This window comes from Amblyomma americanum, chromosome 4, assembly GCF_052857255.1.
Source record: "Amblyomma americanum isolate KBUSLIRL-KWMA chromosome 4, ASM5285725v1, whole genome shotgun sequence".
Lineage (NCBI taxonomy): Eukaryota > Metazoa > Arthropoda > Arachnida > Ixodida > Ixodidae > Amblyomma > Amblyomma americanum.
The window spans coordinates 63,816,418-63,837,899 of record NC_135500.1 but is presented as its reverse complement, the minus strand read 5'-3'; the positions used below and the strand labels follow the sequence as shown (position 1 = coordinate 63,837,899).

Below are 21,482 nucleotides of genomic sequence, written 5' to 3'. Positions count from 1 at the left end.
CAAACGCTTCTTGTACGTCCTAGGAGGTGGCAGCACCTTTCAGTGAGCATGCATCATCATTATGGCGCGAAATTTCAAACAGAGGGTTAAAACCGTTCCCATGCGGCTAAGACTTTAGGGGACGCAAAACCACCATCGTATATTTGCTCAAACGGTTAACCATTTCAGTGACAGCTGACGTGTTTGCAGGATGGTTACTGCGAGGTTACTGCAAGGCTTTGAAGGCGATATTGACAAGTGCGAGAGGCATGACTGCAAGCTTGACTACCATGCTGCAAACCTTGGCATGAATGCTTGCTGCACCACCATAACTCATGTGTGAAGTGCGGTGCGAAGTCTGCCGCCTGTCATCTGAGTGGGCAGCGCTTGGTGCTGGGGAGTTTGATACGTTCATTTTAGAGCCAACTGCATTTGGTATATGGAGTAAAAATTGCATGCATTTGTTAAAGATATTTAAGGAAAGTTTGACATGATCAGTATTTTTCAATACCCACATTCGTTATGTTGAGGTTTGACTGTGTAAAAGAACTGCCAATATTGTCACAAATAAATGTTACATTATCCACGGGAGTGAGATGGATGTGAGTTGTGGCATGCGTACCGTTTCTTTCTCTCTCTCTCTCTCTCTCTTTTCGAGCATTTCTTGAGACAGGGATAAAGCTGAAGTGCAATATGAGATCATGGGCATGCCAGGGCAACACGAAGGAAAAGAAAAGATTTTCTCCTGTGCCAAGGCAGAGGAAAAAGTGGGGGGTCTCTTTCAGTAGAGCAGTCCATTGCTTTGGGGTGCGCCTCTCGTAGAAAACGCGCTGGTGCAATTTTTTTTGCATTCTGTGCGGGGACTGGCCGCGAAAACTCAAGCGCTGCCCCATCCTCTTTTCCTGATTTCTCGATGCCAGCGCCGTCGACGGCGCACGCTACATCAAGGCTCCTTATACTCTATCACCCCGCTGCAGCAAGCAGTGTGTGTGCAGTTGCTCGACTGTGCGGTCAACCCCGAGGAACTCACCAGCCAGCTTTGCCTCGAGCAGTCCCAGATGATGGACATCCGACACTTCTTCAAGCGTCAGCGAATGTCTGGTGGAGTTTTACCCAGATGCCCGGCCGAAGATTCTAGTGCATCACTTGACAACGCTGCAGCATTTGACCAGACTGATGCAAACTTTCATCAGCGGACAGCAGCTGATGTCTTCGACAGCGAGCTCCAGTGACGTAGTAAGCCGTAATGATTCCCTTTCTCCTTGCTTGGGAATAAATTGCGGTGACAACAGCGAGAAAGCAACTAACCTGTCTCAAGAATGTGACTTGGGAGGGTTTCTAGGCAAAGCTAAACTCACTGGCATCCAGGACTGTTTGAAGTTGCGCCTTTATACTAACCCATGGTCTCCAAGTGTGACTTAAGACTTTAAGAAAGGTGTAACACCTGACAAGAGAACTTTTCGCTACCAGTGGCTGGCAGATTATGCTCCTTGGCTTACGTACTCAGCGAAAGGCGGCCTTTGTTGTTTTTGCTTTACTTTCCCTCCAAACGTTACCGGGATACTCAAGGCAGTTGCACGCTTTCAGTAACTACAAAAAAATGCACGAGGCATGCAGGTATCGCATAAAATCCAAATGGCACCAGGAGGCAATGGCTGCATCGCAGAACTTTATGGATGTGATGACTGGCAAGCAACTACCCTTTGTACAGCAGCTGAGCAGAGCACCACACGAGCAAGTTGAAAGGAACCGCGAGAAACTATTTCGTATAGTTTCCACCATTTTCTTTTGCTTAACGCATGACTTGCCAATTTTGCTGGAAGCAGTCTGACATTGAAGTCTTCAATGATCTCGTTGACTTTCGGTTAGAAGCTGGAGATACTAGACTTCGCTTCTTCTGCTGGCAGTACAAGTACACTTGCGTGCGCATTCAGAATGAGATCGTCACAATCTGTGGCAACATCCTGAGAGAGCAAATAGTAGCTGAAGCTAACACAGCGTTTGCTTTTTCCGTCCTTGCGGATGAAACTGCAGATATTGCAGGAACAGAGCAGGTGTCTATAGGCATTCACTTCATTAACAAGGCAGGAACTGAGGTTTGCTTTCATCGCTGCTGCGACCTTGAAGTTTTTAACTGATGCCAGGCTGACCCTTTCAAACCTCGTTGGACAGGGGTACGATAGGGGCTCTACAATGGCTGGAAAAGAAGCTGGAGGGAACAGAATAATACAGAAAGGGCTTCCAAAGGCACTGTTGTGCCACTGTGCAAGTCACAAACTGAATCTCATGATCAACGATTTCAGCGAGGTCTCTGAAATTCGAAACACAATAGGAATCATCAAACAAACCATAAGCTTCTTCCATGAGAGCATGCTCTGAAGGAAATTGGTGCCCAACATTTCGATGCTGTGTGAAGCGAGATGGTCTGTAAAACACAAGTCGATTGGGATCTTCTGTCAGCATTACGTGGCCGTAGTCGAATCACTCAAGGAGCTCGCGTCAATGGAATCGAGCTCGAATGCTGCAACTAAGCAATGAGCTCAGATCCTATATTATGCAGCAACAATTTCATCTTTCATCATTTGCTTGCACATTGTGGCGAAGTACAGCACACGACTGGAACCAGGTGTGCACGTTCTGCAAACTATATCCATTGTTTTTCTTTCTTTACTTGACCACATCACTGAGTTGCAAAATATTTTTCGTGGCCACCAGACTAATGCTGAAGAGCAGTTCTCTGACATCATGAGCACAGCAAGTGAAGCAGCCAATCGCTTAACGTGTTGATATCTGTACCAAGACAAGTCTCTTGTCAGGCCCACCGAGACAACTACGGGATTCATTCGCCGGAGGCATAATATTGCGTGGCAATGTACATGCCCTACTTGGGCTCTTTCACTGCCTCTTTGGCTAGCCGCTTTTCTGAAAGCAATGCGAAGAGCTTTAAACTTTCTCCAGCTGCAACCGAGATATCTGCAGCTGCTATTCAAGGAAGACGGACGGACTGCAGTTACATGCTGGTGAACATATTGTGTTGTGTGCTGGTCTCCAGTTCACATGAGTCGAGAACCCGTTTGCAGTGAGACTGACCATTCTTCTTCACGAAGTGATAGTAACTTTTCGCATTTATCTTATTAAGTTTAATTCTTTGTTCATTAATAAAATCCAATGGATGTTCTCTAAACCTAGTACTTATTTGCTGTTGTAATTTTTGTTTCATGTGTGTAGTTTAGACCGCAGATACTGCCTTTTTTGTGCTAACCTACTGCCTCCCCAATCCCCGTCCATCTGGTGCCCGTGCCCTGCAAAAAACTCTGCGGATGCTCTTGTACAAGATATGGCCACCAAACTAAGTCATGATAGGTGCCGCAGGGCTGCACATGTGAGCACCCCCTTTCTCAACTGCTGTTGTGCTGTATCTCTGTGTGCTCACTGCGCATTGGGGATAGACATGGCTGGGGGCTGCAAGGTGTGCTCCGATTCATGGTTGATGTGTCTCGTGCAGCCCGCTGACGACGCTGTGCCTGCAGACTGGCCACGGCATGCGGCTGATCCGCGACCACTGCGACCTCTACACGACCCAGGGACACATGGTGTCGTCAGAGCGCGACCACCGAGTGGAGTTCCACTTCAACGCCATGCTGGATGCCGTGGCTCAGTGGCGCGTTGGGCAGACTGAGGACCGATGCCTCTTCGGTGAGGATCTGCAGGCACACCAGCCAGTCTGTCTTAATGGCGCCGTTTCCCACTGTGGCAGGTGAAATGAATGTAAGATTGAGACATTCATGACTGTGGCATTTGCAGGAGTGAATGTACCAACTCGCCGCCAACCAAGAGCACTAGGCGATTGTGGTGGTCCCACTCAGTGCTCCCACCTCAAGGCTGATGTCTGTTGCGTGCAAAACATAAGAGGGGCTCTTTTCATGGGTCAGTTGCAGCTTGGAGGTGTGCAGACACGCAAATTTCAGCAGCTTGCTGTGGTCAGTGTCGATCTTTTCCCCATCTTATTTAACAGTTCTGTTAGGGTATGTGGAGGGTGCCCTTAAAATATGTTTTAGAATTTAAAGGGTGAAGCTTAGGAAAGGGATCAAACGTGTGAAATATTGCAGGTAAAGAATGCGATGGCTAGCACTTGAAATGGTGACATTATCGTCAAATGAGGCTGCATAGGCATTCACTCTTCTCCTGAGGGCACAGCTCTGGGCTGGGACAGCATTGACAACGTCATGTATGGTGGCTCTGCATTGCTGCATTTAGAGCGAAGAAATGGTTGCTTGAAGGAAGAAAACCAACTCCACCGAAGGCAAAGCCCACCAAGCTTTGTTTGGTGGCGGCAGAGGACGCACGGCAGCGTGTGGGCAAAGGCAGCGGAAACCTGAAATTTCAGCAACAATAACGTCATTACGAGTTCTCCACAGTTCTCTGACACAGTGAAGAGAACTTGAATATTGTTGCAGTTGTAATCGGCAATTACAGCACCATTTTTAATGCCAGCGCAAAACTACTTGACATGCATCACCTAGAAGAAGCTTCATGCATTCGGTTCCTTGAATCATCTCGAATTCTCAGAAAGCCATTTCAATTGTCCTTTAATTACAGAATTTTGAATATTAATGTAGAAGTGTGTGCATTTTTGCGATAATGTGGTGGTCACTATGGTCCATTACACAATTATTACAGAAAAAAAGATCCTTGTTGATTTCAGGTTAATAATAATTTTAAGTTTAATAAGTTTAATAATTTTGAGCCACCTTTGCTGAAACAGTTTGGTATTGGTACGAAACACGACGAGAACAGTTTAGTCTGAGAAAGGAGGAAGTTGTGCTTTGAGCACGAAATTCTTGGTCCCTGTCGCATCTTGCTGTCTTCTCATGGGGCTGTTTTTCTTTCTCTTGCAGACAAGCTGATGGAAATGCACGAGAACTTCCTGCAGGAGACGAAGATGGAGTTCAGTGAGGTAAGCTGTGAGGTGGTTCTTCTTTGCACACCAAGTTTCTCTTGTGTCATTGAGGAGAACTTTTCTCTCTTCCCACCCCAACCGCGCACGCGCACACACAAAGCTTGTTGCAGACACACCTGATGTAGGTTTATTGGTTTGAAGAGAGTAATAAAATCGGTGCATTATTTTTGTTATTATTGTTTTGTTAATTTGCGTGAAAATGTTGATACGTTGTGGAATGAATAATTGATTGGAAAGGGCTGTTGGGCATCACAATAAAAGCATTTGTTGGGTACATATCTTTTCTGAGACCCATGGTAATGCAGTATTCTTGAGGCAGTTCAGATTACTTCAGGATTTGTACAGCCGTCGAGCTCAGTTGAAATATTTGGAACCAGGAATTCTTGCTAAATGGCGTTAAAGTAGCTGGCTGCACGCTTGTGTCGGCAGCAGACAAGAGGGAAAAAATTACTGCCCCTGTATTCTTGCTTTGCGTTTGGAAGCACCCACTTGTTGCCCTGTTCGTCGTTGACAGCACAAAAGCCGACATTGTGGTGGTGGCTGCAGTTGGAGGTGGCACAGGCGGTGGAGAAAGTGCCTGCGCAGTGAGTGACAGCTGTGTGCACGCTACTGGTGCTGTGCGCAGGAGGAGTGCAATGTGCTGCAGTTCCACATTGGGAACCTGGAGTATGCATGTGGGGCCCCCCTGCGGGAGGTGTCGGCCCTGCAGTGGGACCAGAACGAACGCTTCCCCCAGTTCAGCGGACAGCATGCCCTGGTGCCCGATGGCTTTGGGTGCCTCCTGCAGGCCCTGGCCGAGGGACTGGACATCCGCTACGGACAGCACGTCAGTCCCCCTCCTCTCTCTCTTCTTTGGCATGCTTGGGTGCATCTCATGCTCACTGCTTCAGCAGCAAAGTGCGAAGGGTGTGCTGTGCAGTGTCAGCTCATGTAGGCTAAAAAATAGCCTGGCTACATAGTTTCGGTTTCCGAGCTTCGCTGCTCGCACTCAACAACTGCAGCTGTCGGCCCGCACATTCGCCAGTAGCCCAATCGTAGCTCCGCACCACTTTCGAATGCCAACTGGCATGTCATTGTCCCTTTTTTTTTTTTTCCTTCTTGCCATTCCAACAACGATGTGTTTTTCCCGGGCCTTTGCTTTCGTTCGCGTTGTTCTTCCAGCGCACCGGAACTGGACGCTCGTCACGGGCTTCCAGATGTCGCGTGACGTAGCTGTCTCATAAGGCTTTACCACATCATTCGCAGTTTTATTTTTTTCTGAGGCCCGCAGGGCATTGTATAAATCGACCTTTAGATGACATGGGCATTTCTTCCGGTTTCATGAACTCCGAATTAATGAGGTTTTACTTGCCATCATGTTAATTTTTGTTGTCAGCCTTGTCATTTCATGGATTTCATTTTGCATGATCACGTTGCTGATTGGATACTGTTGTGCTGTCTTATAAAGTAGTGTACATTTCTGTGTGCATCGTGTTTTTTTATGTAGTACTTAGGCAGTCTAGTTCTGTTTATTTCAGTTGCAAAGACCATACACTATTTAAAAAAAAAAAAAAATAAGGGCAACAACATTTGCTTGTTTATCTTTTCTGAATTTTGTTTTTGTACTCAACAGATATTCAATATTCGATTTGATATTCAAAGCCATTTTTTCTTCATATTCGTATCCAATTCGTATTAGAAAATTTTAATATTCGCACACCCCTACACATTTGCAATAGTGCAGGGATGATATCTCCGGTTCTAGGCGGGCTAGCTTCATAATTTTTTTTTTTTGGTTCGGTAGATAAACTGACAGAAAGTGCATTAAGCCTAAACAAGAGCAATTGCCATTTAGTACAATTTTAAAACAGTACTTTTTGTCTGAGCCGCCATATTGAATTTTTCCTGGTAAAGTGTAACGTGTTGTAACCTCTGTTCAAATTGGTCTGGAATATCCATTGTACAGGCGTGGGCAGAAGTAAACGGAGCGCGCCGCACAAAAAAAAACTGTCAGCGCCGCCTAGCTGAACCAGATGAAAGCTCGAAATCGCCACGCACGTGTGCAGGTCCCCTACCGGCTTGACACTCTCATTGCTCCTCTTGCCTCGCATTCGGCTGGCATTAGGGTCACGCTGTTGATGATTTTGGTCGGATGGTTGCGCCGTTTGTAGCGAGCGGGCATTACGAATGCACAGACCAATGCCGTAATGCCGGAAATCCCGCGTGGGCAACGCTACCATTATGCCGTTTCATCTGAGACAGCTGTAGGCGCGTTTCCATTGCAAATAGCGCGCGTCCTTCGAACTTTAATTGCCTCTGGGATTCATTTCCGTCTCGCTATCGACCAAATATACTCAAAACACTCGATCTACAGCCGCAGTTTCGGGTTCTTTTAATACAGTTATCGTTGATTTTCTGCTCGCTCCTACGAGGAGCCGATGCAGCGGCAAAGCATGCGCCCTGCGTGTCTGTCCTCCAGCACATTGCTCGTGCATTGGAACCTGGCCTAGGAGGTCAGCATAAAATAAGACGAAACCGCCGCTCTTGGTGCTTTTTGCAGCGCGATCCAGCGTCGCAAGGATATATTGAAAGCTTCCAAAGGTGCTGGATGCTGCTGCTGAGTTGCCACGCCTACATTGTCAAACAGTCCGATGTCTATGAAACCGGTAGCAATGAAGTAATACAGCTCGCACTGAAGAGTTCGGATCGCTGGACGGTGTCTGCCTTGGTTCCTTCTCTGATTGGTGGGCGCACACGGGTACTTATATGCCGAATTTCGCACGCGCGGCACGCAACAGTGATGCACCGCTGCCGGGGCATTCACGTGGGTGAGCCAGCGACTGCTTGCAGTCATCCTAAGATCCGAAGGTGGACGCAAGGTTATTACCTCTGCTCTGCTCAGCATGTGACAGCGCGATATGCAGCGCGCTGACTCGGTGGCGATAAGAACAGGTTCCAGTGTGGGGAGAGTGTGCTTCGCGAGAGACTGGCAGGGTGCATGCACTGGTGCTGCGTCGGCACTTAGCAGGGACAAGGCAAATCATCAGTGATAACTGTAGAAAATGAACCCAAAACCTTTCTGTTAATGGCAAACCGTTTAGGAAGTCGACGCCAGATCCCAACTTTGCTGTGTGCATGTTTTTACGCCTTCTGTACGACGTGTGCGCGAGCTGTTCAGGATACATAGGTTTGTTTCAAAGAAAGCTTTTGCTTGCGGGAGACGTAGAGCAAAACCCTGGGCCTCTGTCTGCTGAGCAGGAAAAGCAGATGTTCGATACTATCATGACAATACCTCTGATACAACAGCAACAGACCGAAATATTGGACGAACTACGTTCCATTCGGCTTGAGCAAAAGAATCTCGAAGAAAAACTAACAAAACTCGCAGAAAAAGTCAAGAGCGTTGAAGATAATGTGTCACTGGTGCTCCCGCTAAAGCCTTAAGTAGAAAGATTATCTCAAAGTTCCCAGAAACTTGCTGTCGCGTGCACGGCCCTCGAGTCATCGCATGATGACCTGGAGAACCAATCACGAAGAAACAACTTAATATTCTACGGCATCCATGACAAAGAAACCGAATCGTGGGAACAGTCTGAGACTAAAATTATCTCTTTTAGCGCTGAAAAGTTAAAATTTTCCGTTGACGCCGCTGCCATTGAAAGAGCGCACAGACTAGGAAGATATGCGCCCGACAAGCACAGACCCCTGATCGTTAAATTTTTGTCCTTTAAAGAAAAGAATCGTGTTCTTTCAAATGCTGCCAAACTAAAAGATACTGACTGGGCGATAAGCGAGGACTATTCGGCCAAAGTACGGCAGCAAAGAAAAAAGCTCATGCAGTTTGCTAAGGCACGCGGCGGAAAGTTGAAACTGCGGTTTAATAAGCTAAACCTGGACAACAAAACCTATATGTACAACATTGAAACAGACGATATCACTTGTGTAAACCAATAGCCATCACCGAGGCTTTTAGCTAGCCCACAAACTGCTATTAAAAATGAACTTGTCTGTATTGTTGTTAATTGCCGCAGTCTAAAAAACAAAACTGACCAATTCCTCTCACTCTTACAAATGACGAGCGCACATGTGGTAATTGGAACCGAGTCATGGCTGGACAGCAACATAAGTGATGGTGAAATATTTCCTCCATCCTATACCACGTATAGGAAGGATCGCAATGTACGCGGTGGTGGTGTGTTCATCCTCGTTCATAGCAGTTTGAGAAGCGTGTCTGTTAACTTAGACAACGATTCCTCTGAAGCTGTCTGGTGCAGGGTACGGCTGGGCGATGGTATTTCTTTGGCAATTGGCTCTTTTTATAGGACGCCCGGTTCAACCTGCGCACAGCCTTTTTTTGAACTTAGCAACACATTATTAGCCTTAGACGCAACACATATTATCCTTGCCGGTGATTTTAATATGCCCAGCGTAGAATGGTCTTGTTTTAAACTAGTAATTCGCACTGCATCCCTCTTGTATACCGCTTTCCGTGAAGTAATTGGTGCTCACTCATTATTTCAGTTTGTTCAAACCCCTACCAGACTCGGCCTTACCAGTGCTAATGTGCTAGACTTGTTTTTCTGCAATGACCCTAGCCTAGTCTCGTCTGTCATAACGCTGCCAGGCATAAGCGACCATGATGTAGTTTTAGCAAAAGTATCCTGTAATGCTATGAAGACCCACCACACCCAACCACGCAAAGTGTCTTTTTATGAAAAAGGGGATTATGCTTCGCTATCACAGGAACTCGACGCATTTTTTCCTGAGTTTCTTTCACATCAGCTATCCCTGAATATTGATTCCTTCTGGAACTTGTTTAAAACTAAAATTTTGTCACTGACGCAGACTTTCATCCCATCCCGCTTGATTTCAGCCAAGCGTCGTGACGATATGCATTGGATGAATAGACAGTTGCGGGCAATGATCAACCGGCGGAAACGGCTCTTTCGCAGATATTGTGATACGCCCGCACTAACTTTGTACTCCGAGATGGAAAAGCAAACTAAGAACTTATCGAAAGAAATCCGTAAAGCGAAAAGGGCATACTTTAGCACACTAGGCCAACAACTAAATACAAACCCAAAGGCAGTCTGGAAATATGTTAAAAATAAGAGAAACAGCAGGGTCTCTGCGCCTGATATACTAGACGCAACTGATTTTGGAAGGGATTCAAAAGGTAAAACGAGAAGTTTCAATCTTTATTTCCAATCGGTGTTTTCCGATCCCATTAATACACATACTGACTTTCAATCTTCCAGCACCCTGGCCAGAATGAATGACGTAGAAATTTCTGAACGGGGGATCATGCTTTTATTACAGAAAATTAAAGTTACATCAGCACCAGGGCCTGACAACATTTCCAATTACGTTTTGAAAAATTGTGCAGCTTCAGTTGCCCCGTATCTCGTTGCATTATTTCAGAAATCGTTAGAGAATTCTTCTTTGCCCCTTGACTGGAGAAGTGCCAATGTCGTTCCAATTCATAAGAGTGGTGATAAAACTAAAACATGTAACTATAGGCCCATATCGCTGACGAGCGTGTCGTGCAAAACTCTGGAACATGTCATTTATACTCAGTTAATTAGCCATCTACAAAACAGTAGTTTTTTCTGTTCGACACAACATGGATTTAGGTCCGGCTTCTCATGTGAAACACTGCTCGTGGAATTCACACATGACATTTCTGTTTCCTTAAACTCCGCTGGTCAGGTAGATTGTATATTTTTAGATTTTCGAAAAGCGTTCGATTTAGTTGCTCACAACCTATTGTTACAGAAGCTTTCAAAATTAAATATTCCTACCTCACTCTTATCCTGGATTGAGGCGTATCTTGCGGAAAGGAGGCAGTGCGTGGTTATCGACGGTGTCAGCTCGGAAAGTGTGGGTGTAACTTCAGGTGTTCCGCAGGGGTCGGTTTTGGGCCCTCTTCTATTTCTCATTTTTATAAATAACCTCACTAGTAACATTTCAAGTATAATCAGACTTTATGCTGATGACTGTTGTATCTACCGCAATATTTCTTTTGAAGCAGATGCAATTTCACTACAGCATGACCTCAACTCTGTATTCTCTTGGTGCAACAACTGGAATATGGCGCTAAACATCTCCAAATGTAATCGGGTCCGGTTTACAAAAAAGAAACAATTCCTCCAAACAGACTATTTCCTTGGTAGCACTGAATTATCCGCAGTTTCAACTTATAAGTACTTGGGAGTCTTTTTTTCTACTGACCTATCATGGAATACACACGTAAATTACATATCTGCTAAAGCCAGTCGCACATTAAACTTTCTCAGACGTAACTTTAAGGACGCTCCCCTTACGCTGAAGGAGACATTATACATGTCTACTGTACGTCCGATACTTGAGTATGCTTGCGCGGTTTGGGACCCGCATACAAAACTGAATATATTGAGGAGCTGGAGCGCGTCCAGAAACGGGCTGCTAGGTTTGTGTCCGCCGATTACAATTTCCAAAAAAGTTCTTCTGGTTTGCGCGAGAAGTTGGGATGGCCATTACTTGAAAACAGGCGCAAATATTTGAGACTCTCTTTCTTTTATAATGTGCTTAATAATAAAACTGGAATTCCAAAAGAGAAATACATTAGTGAACCCAGCTACATTTCCGCCCGCACTGACCACCCACTTAAGGTGCGCGAGTACAATTGCCGTATAAACATATTCAAATATAGTTTTTTCCCACGAACAGTGCATGATTGGAACTGTCTCCCTTCACGGGTCGCTACCGCTCCTCCTACATCGTTTCTGACCGATTTGCAAAGCCACCTGTCAATATAAGTGCAATAATTCTTGTCCGAGTGTATTATGTTTTAAGCAGTGCTGTATTTTAAAATGTATCTTTTTTTGTGTGTGTATGTGTGTGTTTAGGGTATGTTTGCCTTTCTACAATGGTTTTCATTTTGTTTGTTTGTTTGTTTTTGCTTCCGTGTGCATGGGTTTATTGTATTTTCTGTGTAGACCGCATCATTTGCCTAATTTATTATGTACTAGATGTTTGTTCTTATTTATGATGTTTCCCCCCCACAATAATGCCCCAAAGAGGGCGCTGTAGGTACTGTGTATAAATAAATAAATAAATAAATAAATAAATAAAAATAAATAGTGCATCGAGTGTTTTGAGCGCGTTTGGTTGTGAGCGAGGTGCAGAAGAGTCCCAGCGGCAGCAAAAGTTCAAAATGCGGGGGATTTGCGGCGTAAACGTGCCTCCAGCAGTCTCACATGAAGCGGCTTAATGATAGAGCCATCCCCGCTCAATCTGCCTTATCAAGGGAGCGGTCTGTGGTATTCCGAAATGCTCGCTAGCTACAAAGAGCGCGACCATCCGATCATGATCATCATCAGCATAACCCTGACGCCAGCCGAATGCGAGGCAAGCGGAGCAATGAGAGGGTCGCGCTGGTAGGGGGCCTGCACATGCGCGTGGCGATTTCGAGCTTTCGTCTATTTCGGCTGGGCGGCGCTGACACGCAGTTCCTTCTTGTGCGGCGCGCTCTGTTTACTTCTTACTTCTGTCTGCGCCTGTACCTTATTGCACTCCGGGGACATTCTAGGCCATGTCTGCATGCTAAACTTCACTATGGCCTTTACTGTAACAAAATTAAATTACCTGCTTGTTTCAAACAAATATTACATAATACTTTGAGAACAACTTTCACAAGAAAAGTAGATACATATTTGAAATCAGCATATTTAGGTGCATAAACAGGGTAAGTTTTAACAGGGGTGTCCCCCCTTAACGGGCTAATGGTGGTAATTGGGCGCACCACAGAAAGAGTTAAAGGGGCTAAGGGGCTCTCAATAATGCTGCGGTACGCCTGGGATGTTAAAGGGTGCCACTTTAGGAATGTTCTCCAGCAAGAATTTTTTAATGTGTCTGTGAGAAGCTAAATTATCTGTAGTGAAGTAATGAATTTCAGTGTCTTAGTGCCTTTCCCTCTGCTCTCGTCAGTTTCTGCACACTGACGCTCCTCCGCCGGCTCCACCCACTCGGCCGGAGCGGCACGGCTGACTTGCTGTGGCCATGGTAGCTGCGTCATGTCTGAAAGACTCTGCGAGCCATCTCTTAATTACCCCTCCAGTATTTTCTCACACTGAACATGAGCTGTATTCTTGCTTATGTATTTTCTCCCATGACTTTGCACTGCTAGCTAAGTGAGTGCAATCAAGAGGAGTCAAGCGGATGACTTGCATCACAAATCAGAACATGCCCCTCATGGTTAAGACAGCCCGAATGGTTCTGCAGGCGGTGTCAGGCCGCTAAGATACAAATAGCCGTGAGAGAAATGTGTGGCAACAGATCAAGTACAGTGAGCATGGCCTTGGCCATCTTAGCTTGGTTTTTGAAGCAGGTGGACAGTGAGTAAAATAGCTATAAAGGACCCATTAAACAGAACTTGGTTTATAATAAATTTTACTGACACAAAGGAACAAAGTCTCTTCCTGTGGTCATTCCTTTGCGCCATTCAAATCCACCATAAAACAGTCTTGAAAGAGTCTGTAAAATGCGTGCATTGTGTAAAGGCTATTGAGTGAGTGCTCGTGCTAGGAAAACAGCCATGAGTTAATGGTAATGAATGCTTCAGGATATTTCACAGCCACTTTCCTCACCCAGCGTCCACACTTCCTCGGCTGCTGCAGGTGACAGCGATCGAGTACGGTTTGGAGGCGGGAGACGTGCGGGTCTTTGCGGAGCGAGCGACCGGCATCAACAAGAAGAAGGGCGAGGAGGACGAAGAAGAGAGCAAATTCTCGGCCGACTACGTGCTGGTGACGGTGCCGCTGTCCCTGCTGCAGCGGGAGGAGATCCGCTTCTCGCCACCTCTGCCCAGCAGCAAGCTGAATGCCCTCCGGCAGTTGGGGGCAGGTGTCATCGAGAAGGTAGGCCTCCCACCGAGTCCTTGTGTGACACACCATGCCAGCTGTTTCACCTAAGATGTTCTGCAGTTTTTAAAAATAGGCTTTGTGAAATAGAAGAGTACTTTTTTGGCATAGCATTGTCAGCATTGTTGCGCTGTTAGATTTATTCATGCATCGTACTCGTATAACATCAGCGTTTCATCTCTAAAAACAGAATCAGGTTTATCAACGCTTTTGTGTCGACGTCGCATTTCCAGCCTTTCACTGTACCACAAGCTCTTTTTCTCATCCCTTAATCAAGCGCCATACATCACAACAGCAGCACGCATATTTTATCGAACCAGCCATCCACTTCAAGTTGCGCGCCCACGCGCTCTGACTACCACCTTCACTGCCTCATTTTTCTTCCGAACCGCCACCGACTGGAACGGCCTTCCCCACGAAATCGTTGCTACTACCTGCCCATCTTCGTTTTTGCAACTTTTGTACGACCATTTTTGTCAATAATTATTTATCGTGTATTACTATATGTATAAAACCCACCCCTTATGTAATGCCCCACCGGGGGACTTTTAAGGTAATAAACTGAACTGAACTGAGCAGTGTAGGGCATCAAGGTGCAATTAGGTGCTAGTTAGTAGGCTGGTTAACTAATAATGACTAAACTTTTTAACTACCGTGTAAACGTGTGTAAGGGCCGCACTTTTCCAGATTTGAAGGGCAACTTTCAGGGTGCGGCCCGTACACGTGATGTGCGGAAAAAAAAATTTAAAGTAAGAACTTACCAATCAGGGAGTGAGCGGCATTTATTTTACGTTCAATCGTCACTCGCAGACTCTTCCGACTGGTGCTGGGCTTTGGTGCATGCTCATCACACAAGAATTCGCGCAGCATGTCCGCTGTCAATGCGTAACCGTTTCTTCCATTTCGGGAAACTTGCATGGCTTGCCTCAGAGAGCACGCTTTTAGCAGCTTCTGTTCCTCAATGCCTCCTTTTGTTTGCACCATCGTCGGACGCACTTCTCGGCCCTGTCGAATTTCATATCCGCCAAACGCTTGCCCTGTTCGAGAGCTAACTCCCAGCCATGTAGCTATTAACCCTTTCGCTGTCGGGCCTTTCTGGCCGTGACGCACCCCCAGTGTCGGCTTGGTTTCAGGGAACGAGCATAAAAGGGAATGAGCATAGCAATTTATTTTTGATTATTATTGGTATACAAATAAAATAGTCAATGGAATATGCACATTTCAGTGTTCTGCAGCTGTTGGTAAACATCATCATCATCATCAGCCTGACTATAAATGAGATAAATGGGGATAAAAAAAAACACTGCTCAATACTTCTTGAGAGTGTGGTAGATCTTGAAGCATGGGTCCAGGCACAAGCCTTTGTCGCACTCAGCGCACATCACACGGGTGTCTTTCCTTTTCTTTTGCCCTCGAACAGTGTTCGCACACACGTGACACCTCCGTTGGGTGCGGCTCCCTTTGGCTTCGCTCGGAGGAACCATCTGGGGAAAGTGTCGTGCCGTGAGCCTCGTCGGGTCATCACCGCTCCGTTTTCCACCTCTCCTCCTAGCAGTGTGGAACTCTTGTATTAATTGGTACACGACATTCAAACGAAATTCGCCGAATGTTTTTCGCCCACCATTTTCACGCCACAAGGTGAAGGCATTCAGAAGGCACATGTCCATAATATGAAAAAAAAACTTTTTGTACCACTTGAGGCTCTTCCTAATGCTTTCAGCGAAACTCATCATCATGTCCGTCTTGTCCACTAATCCCATCTTCATATTGTATTCGAGAACACATGCGGGCTTTTGCCTGTTCTCGCCTGTTACCCTATCCATCTTCCCTGTGTCTTCCAGACGTGCATTATGCATCGACGTTAGTACATGTACATCTCTCTTGTCATGCCATTTGAGCGCAAGAAGAGTCTCGGTATGATATGACTCCACTTCCCCTTTTTTCATCTTTTTTGAGAAATTTGGAAGCCCCTTCCTGTTCGTCCGAACAGTTCCACATGTGTTGGTTTTTTTATATTGAAGGCAGTTGAATAATGCTGGGCTAGTGTACCAATTATCTACAAATAGCGAATGTCCTTTGCCGAGGTAGTCTTCAAGTAGCTCTAGAACGATGGAGCCAGAAAATCCCAAATCCTTGACCATGGCCATGTTTGTCGTCGCTCCAGTGTACACAACAAATTTCAAAATGTAGCCGGTTTTGACATCACAAAGAACTTGACACCAAAGCGGTGCCTCTTCGAAGGAATGTATTGCCGAAATGACAGCCGCCCTTTCCATGGCATCATAGACTCGTCTATGCACAGGTCTTGGTGAGGAATTAGCAGGCTACTCATCTTGCTCTGAATTGCTTCCATAAATGGCCGCACTGTTCTCAGCCGATCTGCGATATCAGTGGAGTCGCTCAGATGGAGAAGCCGCAGGAGGAGCAGGAAGCGGTTCAACGAAAAAATGGTTGCAAAAAATGGTGTGTTCAACATAGGGTTCGTGCTCCAGTAGTCTTGCAAGGCATTCTTTCTTATCAGGCCCATCAGCAGAACGACCGCAAGGAAACAGTACATTTCTGCTACATCTGTCTCCACCCAAGCTCTCAGCCGCGACTTGCGCGCAACTCCTTGCGCGCTTGTCTTCACTCGCGCGAACCGATTTGTTTCACTCACGATGTGTGAAACGATTGGCTCATCAAAAAAAAGCTTGAAATAGTCACCTTCTTGCGCATCCAGTTGAAGAGTTGCACTCGCGGACGGTCCTGAACGTGACGCGTCGAAAGGAAACAACGTTGGTGAGAAATCGCCTTTCTTCCACATAGTTTCCGTTTGCCGCGCACGCTTCCGGGATGATGGTCCCACCGTTTCAACATCAGAATCTGACGATGCGGAACTCACCTCTTCCTCGGATGAGACGCTGTCGGAGTCCAAATCCGAGCTCGGCTCGTATTCAGAATCGGAAGAGCCACCGCTCCAATGAGCAGACGAAGGTCCCGCACACTCAGCCATCCGAAAGTAACCACGCGCAGGGAGGATGCGCTTTCAATCGCCCGCACAACGGAGAGAAATGGGACGTTGTGTGATCAAGAGGTAGATGGAAAAAGGCTAAAACAAAGTTTGAGGGGCTTTACGTCTACTGCTGGAAGCCGGAAGCGAGGGTACGGCGAGAGAGCGAAAGCAGCAATCGAGTCATGTGTCGGTCTCTTTTTGGAGAGGCAACGGCGCGTGCCCCTGAACTTGACGCGCCGTAGCAGACACGCCAACAGAAGAAAAATAAAAACCTTCAAACCAGCGGAGATGGCAGAACAACCCTTGAACCCATAAACACAAGTTGCGCCGCGCATGATCTAGCGAACGCGGAGCGACCGCGCCACTCAGCAAAGAGAGAGGGGGGAGTGGCAATCGCACCGTACTCTTCAATACATGCACCAACACAGTGCGGGGCGAAAATATGAACTTGTAGAAAGATTCAACAGATGGCGTGGCCAGTCCAGGAGCGCCAGCTTTGCGCTCAGGCGCGAAATTTTAAACGCACGATAGAGAACGTACCGGTACGTCGGTGACACTGTGGGGGGGGGGGGAGCGCGAAGACGTACCGGTACGTCCGCGACAGCGAAAAAGGGTTAAGGTGCTTGCCCATCGTTCTAATACTGCAATGCTCGGCGGCAGCGCACTAAAGCCACAACTACAGTGAACTACCACGCTACCGCAACTCCCGTGCCTTTGACAGCCACAAAAGGCTGGAGCTGATGATACTAATGCTGATTTGGATAGTGGGAGCTCGTGGCGGAGGAAAAAGTTGACGGTGATAATGATGAGCCACGGCCTTGGGCGCCATTCGTGGGTGGCACCTGGAAGCACCTGTGCGCATGCGTCACCTCTGCGATCAAGTGCACCGTTTTTCTTGTACCTGGAGCTCATCGCGGAGGCCGCGGCTCGTGCATTTAGAAGACTGTTCCTGTGTGGGTTGTGGAAAGTTTGGATGCGGCCCTGACACGGATATTATTTTTTAAAATACAGTAAAATCTCGTTACTACGAACATCAGATTAATGAAATTTTCAGATTTACGAATTTTTTTTAAATCCCCGCCAAAATGCCTATACTTTCAATGTAAAAAACTTTCAGTACTACGAATTTCAAATTACCGAATATTTCAGAATAACATATGTAATTTAATCTCGCATTCGTCGCAAGACGCTTCGTTATTACGAAGTTCCGTCGAAGTTCCTTACCAAATCCCTGAAGCTGACACCTGTCATCATAATCCAAAGCATCAGCTCTGCCCTGGGGAACTCGTTGCAACGGATACAGCCCCAGCGGTATCGCCATCACGCGAGTGTCGCGTTGAATGAATATAGGCTAGGCGGTGCAAGCTGCCGCCCGATACAAAGGGTAAGGCCATTATCATCCATCCAGCGTGTGGTCACATACTGCGCAGTAGTCTTAAGCCTATTCAGCGCAGTGTCACCACGTCGACACCGAACGTTAGGATCTGCAAAGTTATCGGCGCTGTGATTTTGTTGTGCATTAGCTTTGCTGACAATGAGTTCTCCTGGCCCCCGCGTTAAAAAGAAGCGACGCCGGTTTTTCGCTTAAGGAAAAAGCGGACATTCTGTCGCAGCTGCTGGAAAAAAGCAAGCGGACTTGTGCAGGGAGCTTGACATTACACCGTCAACAATGGCAACGATGCTCAAAGATCGGGACAAGATCATAAAACTACATCGAGAGTCGCAGCTGGCTCCCTCAACAAAACGTCTGCGGCTGGGCAACTACCGTGGACAGCGACTTATGTGGACAGCGACTTTCGAATTATGTGGATAGCGACAGCGCGGCGGCTACATGCGCGGCGGCTACTGTGAACGTTATCGTATTTGCATCTGCCTATGCCCTCTAAATCTGAAAGCTGGGCGGCATCCGCTATTGCGTACTGCTCTGTTACACAATGCCACACACTCAGTTCAACCACTTGCGCCTGCGACGCACTTTTTCCTCGGGTTTGTTTTTAGCCATAAATAAAATTTTATTACATTAAAACTGTGGCAAACTCAACTTCGTTATACACGCAAAGTTATGAAAACTGAAATGCTTCATTATATCGAGGATTTCGTTACATTGAAGTTCTTTACGTCAAGATTTAACTGTACATGTGATTTTGAGAAGCTTGCAGGTAAAGCAACCGCTTCAGTGCACGTAGCTTGACGAAATAGCCAAAATTTGTTGGCCCACAGTGCCGACGGTAACTGCTGTGCAAAATTGTGAAAACTGATATGGATATTACTTACGGTGGGCTACATTCTTCTCAATAATATAAGAAGACTAATGATAACAGTTAGAAAGTTAATTACTCAGTATTAGTTAACCAGCCGACTAGTTAGCATGTCTTGGCTGTATTCTGAAGCGCTACATCTCTAAAGTGCTATGCTGAAAAAAGCACTCTTCTAACTCAAAAAGTTCATTTGTAAAAATTGCAGAACATTCTAAGCGAAACACCCGGTGCAATGGAGAATAGAGATGTTTAGGAGAATGCCTTAGCACTGTCGAGTCCCGCTACAGTGACATTTGTGGGAGTAGTGAAAAATTTCGCTGAAGTGAAATTAGACTAGAACCTGGTAATACCGGATAACTCATGCACAGTATTTATTTCCAAAATTTAGTTAGCTTTGGTCTTTCGTCGTTTCAAAATCAGTGCCCTTTTGCGATTATTGGGGCACCCCGAAAATTTTGATTGACGGACACATTTGCCTCATAAACGCACTGTCTACACTGGCCACCGAAATGCATGTTTGTTTTTTTCCGCACGCGTTATAAAAACGCCCATTTTCAACCCGAGAGAATTCATACGGAGACCTCGCTGCCTGTACGTATTTCGAGGTCGAGGAGGAGGGCGTGCGCTCACGTCACGTGCACACCAATATCAATGCTTTGTACACCGGTTTTTGGACACCAGTGCTTTTGGCGCTGACGACTTTGAGCAGCCAGCTCGTAATCTGCAAACACATGCCGACCACCGGCATGCAGGGTGACAGCAGATTGGTTGCTTCTCTGGCGCAGTGCCCCAGCTTGGGTCACAAATGCCTTCTTGGATGAGGAGATCGTGTACACCCTTCTATTTCCGCCCTCTCCAGGTGGCACTGAAGTTTTCCCGGCCCTTCTGGGCCAACCGGGTGACGTCTGCGGACTTCTTCGGGCACGTGCCGGCATCACCAGAGCAGCGTGGTCTTTTCAGCGTCTTCTTCGACCTGAGTCCTCGCACGCAACCAAAGAAGGTGTGTGGGCTGTTCCTGCAGTGCACTACGTGTCGATGCAGCCTGAACGCTGATGGGACCCCGGAGTAATATCCCTGGAGCAGCACCCCAAAGGTGCTTGGAGTGCAATGGAAAGGTTAAATCCATGGGTTAAATTCAGTGACACATTAGGCCACGGCTCTTCAACCACACCTTTAAACACAGTGCGAAGAAAAAAAAAATGCAAATGCACAACACACATTCAAGTACTGTCTCGCAGCTGACAGTTTTACAAACAAAAGTGAAAAGAGCAAAATTGAAACAAGATCAAAAAGCAGGACCATGTGTGGTGCTCAAAACCAGTATATGTACGTTGCACTCACACGGAAGTGCAGTAGCAGAAGCAACCGCTAATTGCAGGAGATCTAATTTTCCTATGAACATGACCGATGCATTGCTAACTACACTCCCATTTTTTGCACCCTCCGTGGTAAGCTTGCCCTTATGCCTAAACGCCACATCTGTTCCTCGGACATTCCCCAGGTGCATTTGCAGGTGCTACAGTTCGAGTCAGTGTGCAACTGCAGTTTGATACAATCCTGGTAGTCGGAGAAGGCCGTTGTAGCTTGGTTTGTATTTGAAAAGACATGCCACAGTTCCTGGACTTAGGCCCTCATTTTGAAGCCAATCACGTTAGGCGGCTGTATTTTGTGAGCTCAGGCCAGCAACTTTTGAATTGCATTGCCAAAACCTTGTTCCGAAGTAACTGGAGAAAGTTGTCCGAACCAGGTACTTGTACTGAAACGGCAGGCTGTCCAGACCATCTCATGAAGGTGCGTTAGAGGCAGATTAAGCGAGTCAAGTTACTGGCCACGCCCACAGTGACAGGAAGAAACAGTTGATCAGAATGCACAAAAAGTAGTGTGTGATAGATACCCTATTCATTCCGTTTTCCGCTTTGCCTATAAACTGTGGGCGGACAGTTTGGTTAAGAAGTCGTGTTTTCTGCTCCCGGAAGACTGAAGGATGTCTGTCTCTAGTCCAGAAAGAACTACAGTAAAAGCTCGTTAATTCGGTAATTCGAACTGCCAGCTTGGTCCCAACGAACGCCCATGTAAGTACGTATGTGGCGTAACACGCTTGCTAATTTGAACACTGCGAGTCACGTAATTTGAATACGCTCCTGAAGGGAGGCTGCGCCCAGGTATGACTGGCGCAGCAAGAGGCCAACAAAATTGTGCTGCAGAGTTGCGCGCGCCTCTGACAATGGCAGCTGCAGTGATGAATGGACGGCCTCATCTCCGGGAACAGTCCAACCGCTTAGTTTTGGTTTAGCTTTTCTGACCTTCGTGTCAGCCTGTGGCAACAGCAGCTCAACCACCCAGCATCAGCCAGCCAACAGATATTTTCGCACGCTGGCATTTTGTTTCCCCTCCCCTTAGTGTGCTAGCACTCA

At 46.6% G+C, this 21,482-nt stretch overlaps 1 protein-coding gene across 5 annotated transcripts in view; it reads left to right on the top strand.

The window, feature by feature from the left end:
• The window catches only part of LOC144127995 (lysine-specific histone demethylase 2-like), an 85,326-nt gene that overhangs the window by 51,534 nt on the left and 12,310 nt on the right, over nt 1-21,482 (top strand). For all 5 annotated transcript variants that reach the window (XR_013313654.1, XM_077661038.1, XM_077661040.1 and 2 more), the window contains exons 11-15: nt 3,485-3,675; nt 4,878-4,936; nt 5,565-5,765; nt 13,576-13,815; nt 19,928-20,068. Coding sequence is in view for 4 of the 5 variants with exons in the window: in XM_077661038.1 (XP_077517164.1) it covers nt 3,485-3,675; nt 4,878-4,936; nt 5,565-5,765; nt 13,576-13,815; nt 19,928-20,068 (832 nt within the window). In the remaining variant the exon portion in view is untranslated. The remainder of the gene's footprint in view (nt 1-3,484; nt 3,676-4,877; nt 4,937-5,564; nt 5,766-13,575; nt 13,816-19,927; nt 20,069-21,482) is intronic.